Below are 6,712 nucleotides of genomic sequence, written 5' to 3'. Positions count from 1 at the left end.
CGGGCCATGGTGGCCTCCGGGTCCGAGCTGGGCAAGCGGCTCAAGGAGACGATGGATTCGGGGAAGCTGGTGGGTAGTGGGGAGAGGTGCTGGAAGAGGAGCTGCTCTGGCAGCACCTGGAACGAGAGCAATTAAAATCCACCTTGTAATTAGAACCTTCAGTGACAAAACTCAGTGAGATGGCAGGGGTGGGATTTTCCCTCTCATTATCCTGCAGGAGAAACATCCTATAATACCATCTTTCCTTTGCAAAATTCCTCCTTACTTACCATCAGCCTGTGTCCTTGGGATGGGTCTTTTTGCCATGGTGCTACCAGGGTGCAGCCTGGCTGTTCTGTGCCTCCTGAACCCAGAGGTGAAGGATTCTCCTTGGAGCTGCCAATGCTTTGTGGCCTCTGTCCGTCCTCACACGCTGCCTGGGCTCCCGTGGGGTGGAAGACTTTGTTCAGAGGGTTCATCTGCATCCCAGCTCTTGCATAAATGCCACCTGTAAGGTGAAAAGAGACTTGGGGGTGTTGCTGTGGTAGTCACAGCGGGTGCAGCGCGAGGGAGACACTCTGGATCCCTAAGAGACAAGAGCTGGGATCTCTGACACATTTATTTTCTGAGGGTCTAATTATCTTAGGGACATGACTGAAACGCTTTGGGGAACGTGAGGGTCAGCAAATTGCAGCAGCTCCCCCCCAGAGCTGAGAGGTGTGTGGGGCAGATCCTGGGCATCGCTGCCGTGGGCTCGTAACACCCCGCGGAGAACACGCAGGCCCCGGGAGGGAACAGCAACGTGGCTTATCTCCAGCTTTCACTCGAGGCTGGAGTTGCAACACCGAGCCTGCAGTCCCCCAGCTGGTTATGAAAGATAGGGCTGGTATCTGGCAGGGCTGGTGGTATCTGCCACGTGTGAGCGCGTGGCACCAGCAGCTCCCCGGGTACGTCCCGGCGGCGCCCGCCGGCTCTGCGATAACTCAGCTGAGCACAGCAGTGTTTGGGATGGGGTTCCAGGCTTGATTACAGAGAATTAATCAGGAAAGCACAGAAGGGAGTTGTTGCTTTACCCAAGCTTGCCCCCCAAAGCGTTGGTGCTGATCTGGTCCCAGTCCTGCTGCGTGTGCTGGAGAAAACAGCGCTGCTGGGGAGAGCTGCTCTCCAACAAACACCTATTGTGGGGGCTGCAGCATCTGTTAGTGCTTCCCAAATGCTGTGGTGTACAAAAGGCACTGATCCCAGCGGTGTGCTGAGCTGGTGATAGGGCAGGTAGGAAAACATTGAGTGAGGCCAGAGCTTGCCAGCAGCTTTTGGGCTTCTACCCTCCCTCACGCGAGTTTTACGAGGCAATGAGCAGCTCTCCTGCTTTGCCCTTCCCTGCCTGGGTGATGTGTGGGTGAAGGTACAAAGTAACAGGAAATAAAAAGATTATGTCGATATTTTGTATCGTGGATTGGTTTTAAAGAAAAAATAATCTAGGGAGCTTGTCTTCAGGCTGATGGTCTCCCTTGAAATCCTGCAACCTTTGTAACAGTGAGCTTACAGTGCTGGTCCAAGTCCTTGCCCAGGCTGGAGTGTCCCTGGGGTACAATGTCTCCTGAGGCAGGTCTTGGTGCCCACACCCGTGGCAGGGAGTTCCCCGGCATGGGCAGGTCCCAGCCTGCAGCTTTCAGTGTGCTGCAGCAGCTCCCTGCGCCGTGGCTGCTGCCTCCGGGGCAGCCTGTGAGCTGTGGGGTGCCCCTGCTGACCCTGCACCCCCTCTCCTCTCGGCAGGTGAGCGATGAGATGGTGGTGGAGCTGATTGAGAACAACCTCGACTCCCCGCCCTGCAAGAACGGCTTCCTCCTGGACGGCTTCCCTCGCACGGTGAAACAGGCTGAGATGGTGTGTGAGCTCAGCTTCCAGGGCTGCTCTGGTGTCTCCCCCTTCCCTGGAGATGGGTCCCTTGGCTGTGCTGCTGCCCCTCTGAGTTGGGTGTTTTCTCTTGCAGCTGGATGAGCTCCTGGAGAAGAGGAGAGAGAAGCTGGACTCTGTCATCGAGTTCAGCATCCCCGACTCCTTGCTCATCCGCAGAATCACTGGACGGTAATTCTCTCCCAAACACTTGGTGCATGGGGGGGTTTCCTGGTTTGGGGGAGAGCATCTTCATTTTTGGATCCTTGTATTGTTCTGTTTGGGCTAGCTGCAGTGCTGGTCTGTATTTTCATAGAATGGTTTGGGTGGGAAGGGACCTTTCAAGGTCATTCTGGTCCAGCTCCCTCTGCACTGAGCAGGGACATCTGCAGCTAGAGCAGGGTGCTCAGAGCCCCGGCCAACCTCCCCTGGGATGGTTCCAGGGATGGGGCAGCGACCACCTCTCTGGGCAGCCTGGGCCAGGGGCTCAACACCCTCAGTGTCAGAAATGTCTTCCTTCTCGTCTAAATCTCCCTCTTGTAGTTTAAAACCATCCCCCCTTGTCTTGTCACAACAGGCCCTGCTCACAAGTCTGTCCCCAGCTTTCTGACAGGCCCCTTGAATTCCTGAAAGGACACCAGAAGGTCTCCCTGGAGCCTTTTCCTCTCCAGGATGAACAAGCCCAACTCTCTCAGCCTGGCCTCGCAGCAGAGGAGTTCAAGCCCTCTCATCATTGTTGTGGCCTCCTCAGGGCCTGCTCCAGCAGGCCCATGTCTCTCCTGTGCTGAGGACTACAGAGCTGGGATTCAGTTTCTACTGTTTGAGCCATTCTGTCCTAATCCCTTGCCTCTTCTTCTGGGCCAGCCTTGAGCAGAACCCTTTCATTGCCCTATAAAGAGGGAGGGCAATAAGGTGGCCAATATGAATGGGTGTCTGTGGTGACCCAGCTCAGCCTTTAAGCATCTGACATCTAATGTATTTGTGCTCTGGCTTCTCTGGAGCTGTTCCTGCTCCCTTAGCAGGACATGACATACACCTCTGGGCACTGTCCTGGGTCACATGTGGCTGTGCAGGCAGACAGACATCTCCCACTGTTTGCTCTTGCCCTGTGTCACCCCCACACCCCCAGGAGCCAGCCCCCTTCCCCAGTGAGGCATGAAGTAAACATCCCTTCTCCATCTCCTGGCGCAGCTGCTTTTCTTAAACGCCTGAAGAGCCTCTTGGTACAGAAATAGCCAGAAGAGATTATTCTTCATAGAAGCTAATCATGTTGCTGTTGCAGATGTTTCTGTGCTGCTGAGTGGCAGGTTCAGGAGACCTCGTCCTGGCACGGGGCTCCTCTGCTGACTCTTGCTTTCTGTCTTAGGCTGATTCACCCGGCGAGCGGCCGCTCTTACCACGAGGAGTTCAGGCCCCCGAAGGAGCACATGAAGGACGATGTATGTGAGCTCCCCAGGCCACAGCTTAACGTTGCTTTGGGTTTAGCTGGTGCTTTGCAGCATCCCTGGAAACACTCATATTTCTTTCCTTCTCTCCTACCTTCTGTCTTGGCTTTTTGGGGAGCGTGGGGGAACTGCCTGGGCAGCCTGAGCCGACGGGAGCGAGGCCTGGAGGGATGAGTGAAGGGCATGGCCAGGCCCAGGCTCTGCCAGGCTCAGGACTTGCTGGACTCTGTCCCTAGCTGAAGCTGTGCTGGGTTGCGACTGGTTTCCCTCCTGGGGAGCAACTGTAGCTGGTGTCTGCTCTTGAGGCTCCTTGGGCTGCTTTTAGCAAGCAGAGTGGGGGAAAAGACCACGCTGCTGAATCCTTCTCTCCTCAGTGAATGCTCTGGGACTTGTTTTGGCTGCCCAGGCTTGGCTCTGCTCACGGGCATCACCTCCACAGCTCTGCCTTGTAGGAGGGGAGCGTGCCGGGCTGCAGCTAGCTGGAGACTGTCCCCTTGCTTCTGCCAGGTCACTGGAGAGCCCCTGATCCGGCGCTCGGACGATAACGAAGGCGCCCTGCAGACCCGCCTGAAGGCCTATCACACCCAGACCTCCCCCCTGGTCTCCTACTACAGCAAGAGAGGGATCCACACGGCGGTGGATGCCTCCCAGTCTCCCGACGTGGTGTTTGCTAGCATCCTGGCAGCCTTCTCCAGAGCCACATGTAAAGACCTGGTTATGTTCATTTAGGGCTCTGTCCCAGGATGGAGCCCTCCCTCGGGTTTTTTATTTTTCCTCCTCTCTCTCTGTCTCTTCATCTCTGTCTCTCTGGGGCCAGGGAGGGTGAAGAGCTAAGAGTAGAAGAGGAGGGGCAAGACGCAGCCCGAGGCAGGGCTGTGCTAATTCTCTATTAAACGAGCTGTAAACGGTCATTACGTGGCTGGGTGTGCATGTCAGTGTCTGCGGGTGCCCGAGGCTTGGCCTCTAGAGGTCGCAGGGAGCCCGAGCACCAGCCGCCTGCTGCCAGAGATGGGGCTTGTGCTGTACCCCTTTGGGCCAAAAGGCTCTCCTTTGATCAAAAGGCTGCAGCTCTCTGGCAGGAGCTGTGCTTTCAGCTCCTGGTTGCTCCACAGGGGACTAGCAGAAGGCTGGAGGACTGAGCAGTGGGGGAAGGACCTTCACAGGGTGCTGGAGAGATGCTCTGTTGGGTGCAGGAGCTGAAAGCCAGGGGAGGCTGTGAAGGGCTGTGTGTGTTGGCTGTGGGAGGGACAGCCTGGCCGTGCAGGGAGTGCAGCCTTTATCTCTGGGATGGTGTGTTCCCTGAGAACACTGTCTTCTTCCCATTCTGGTGGGGCTTGTGGGGTAGCGAGAGTGTGTGAGAGCTGAGGGGTTTCAGCCTCTCCTCCTTTGTGGGCCCAGATGTAGCAAATATGAGAGAGATGCCTTTTGCTCTTATTTTTAACATAAAGCCTTTGGTCAGAGTCTGACAGTCACTGTGTGAGAGTTGATCTTCTGAAGACAAGGAAAGGACTTGAGTTTTCTCTCTTCACTCTCGCCTTGGCTTTGGCCAAGGAGATGATGTGTTGAGATTCTTCTGACCCCCAAAGTCTAAATAAAGCCTTACTGCAAAACACATGATTTTTCAAGGCCTGAGAGGCAGCGTTATTAACCACTGGCTTCATGTGCCCTTCAGCCAACGACCTTCATTATGAGATCATGGAAATGTACTTGTTTCTTGAGCAAACCAAGCAGCTCTGCCAGGCTGCCCATTTGAGGACACCGTGTCTGGTGTGGTTACTGAGCCAGCTTCTCGGGGCTGTTATGCTGCTGTGTGGTGACCCTGCAAGGCTGGTGATGCCCTTTGCTCATGGGGGATCCCAGCCCTTCCTAGAGGACCCCACTGGCAGTGCAGGTCAGCCCACCTGAAACTTCCTTTTGTGTGTTTACTGACTTAGTGTTGAGTACCCTCCTCTTTTGAGATGGCCTCTCTCCCAAGCTGCTGTGGGTTGTGTGTTTAGATGCCTCATCCTTAGGAATCCCTTTGCTCTTTTTCTTCAGAATTTCTCTTCTTTTGTCTGAGAATCACTCTCTGTCCCCCACCCTTTCCAGGGAAACAACTCCTCCCTTCCAGCAGCTCACACTAGGAACTGAAAGCAGTTGACTTGTTGCTCTTGAAAGCATGGGATTGCGGTGAAAGAGGGTTTGAAAGTGAAGGTGCTGGGTTCATCAGCATCCTTCTGTCCCTGGGGATCCCCCACGTGGCTGCTGCCTGTTCAGTCACCTCTGGCTTTCCTGAGGAAGGGCAGCCCCTGTGCTGTGGGGTCAGGATGGTGCTTGGAGCAGTGCTGCTGTGCCCCAGGGTAGGGGGGAGGAGAGCGTGTGTTAGAGCTCGCCCAGCATCTCAGTGATTGGGAGGAAATTCTGAGTGGAAGCAGCTTTTTCTCTTGGCATCCTGAGAGCTGGAGAGAGCTGCAGCCCCCTGCATGCTGCTATAATGGTAGGAGGGGTTCCCAGCCAGTTGGTGGTCCTGGATTTGGTCAAAGTTTTACTCCACAGCAAGAACAATGTGTTCTTCTGCTCTTCGTTCCTCTTCTCCCTTGTGCTCACTTTGCATCCAGCCTTTTGCTGCCATAAACCATGATTAATTTTGGTTTTTTTTTCCCCTAAATCTATTTTTTTTTTTCTCTTTGTTCCCATTTATTCCAGCTGAGTGACTTCGTGAACCAGATGAGACACCACCCAATGCTGCACGCTCTGCTACATCACCCATTGCAGCCCTCCCCTGGGGGCAGGGGTGGCAGGGGGGGCAACTGGGAGGGAGTATGATTGATTGGAGGGGAAAAAGGAGATGGTAGACAAGGGGTGTGGGGGCTGATTTGGCTAGTTTTTGTTTGGATTTCTTATTTAGCAGAATCACTGTGAAGAGGAGATGGCCTTCTCCTTTGAAATCACTGTTTGGGGAGACAAAACAATTGTCCAGAGTGAAACATCTCTGCCAGTGATCCCATGCAGGTCCTTGACCTGTTAGGAGGGTAGGGCTAGATGCTGTTCCAGGCTTCTCCAGGACTTCCAGGGCTTATCTCATGGGCTCTTAGTTACTCTGAGGCCACTGCAAGGTTTGCTGTGATTTTTCTAATGTTGCTTCCTGTCAGCGAGGACCAAAATGAACAAATGACTCATTTTTGAAAAGGAAAGAGGGGGGGGGGGGAAAGACACCATGGTCTTTTCCTGGAAGTTTTGTTTTTCTTGTTCTGCTGCATTCCTAAACCCTGGTGCTGAGACTTCTCAGGGTTTCTCTGGTGCTGAACAGAGGGGCTGCAGCTCTAGTCCAAGCCTGCCTGACTTGGCCTTGGGGTGGCTTTTCTGTCATCTTGACCAAGCTGGAATTCACACTGAATGCTGAAGAAATGCAA

General features: G+C 54.4%; 1 protein-coding gene across 1 annotated transcript; it reads left to right on the top strand.

The window, feature by feature from the left end:
- The first annotated feature begins 6 nt into the window (after positions 1-6).
- Positions 7-6,500, top strand: AK2 (adenylate kinase 2). Its single transcript, XM_008948794.1, has 6 exons — positions 7-69; positions 1,756-1,866; positions 1,973-2,067; positions 3,242-3,314; positions 3,828-4,023; positions 6,006-6,500. Exons 1-6 carry the CDS (start codon positions 7-9, stop codon positions 6,011-6,013), a joined length of 546 nt encoding a protein of 181 aa, XP_008947042.1. The 3' UTR covers positions 6,014-6,500.
- Positions 6,501-6,712: the final 212 nt, after the last annotated feature.

This window comes from Merops nubicus, unplaced genomic scaffold (genome assembly GCF_000691845.1).
Source record: "Merops nubicus isolate BGI_N331 unplaced genomic scaffold, ASM69184v1 scaffold43461, whole genome shotgun sequence".
In the NCBI taxonomy this organism is placed as follows: Eukaryota; Metazoa; Chordata; class Aves; order Coraciiformes; family Meropidae; genus Merops; species Merops nubicus.
Note: the sequence above shows the minus strand (reverse complement) of the source record. Positions and strands in the feature narration are given on the sequence as shown.

Bases quoted from the DNA above. Each gene is read 5' to 3' on its own strand.
- AK2 (XM_008948794.1), top strand. From the start codon at position 7: ATGGTGGCCTCCGGGTCCGAGCTGGGCAAGCGGCTCAAGGAGACGATG. The intron at 70-1,755 runs GTGGGTAGTGGG...TCCTCTCGGCAG, and splicing joins CGATGGATTCGGGGAAGCTG to GTGAGCGATGAGATGGTGGT. The intron at 3,315-3,827 runs GTATGTGAGCTC...TGCTTCTGCCAG, and splicing joins AGGAGCACATGAAGGACGAT to GTCACTGGAGAGCCCCTGAT.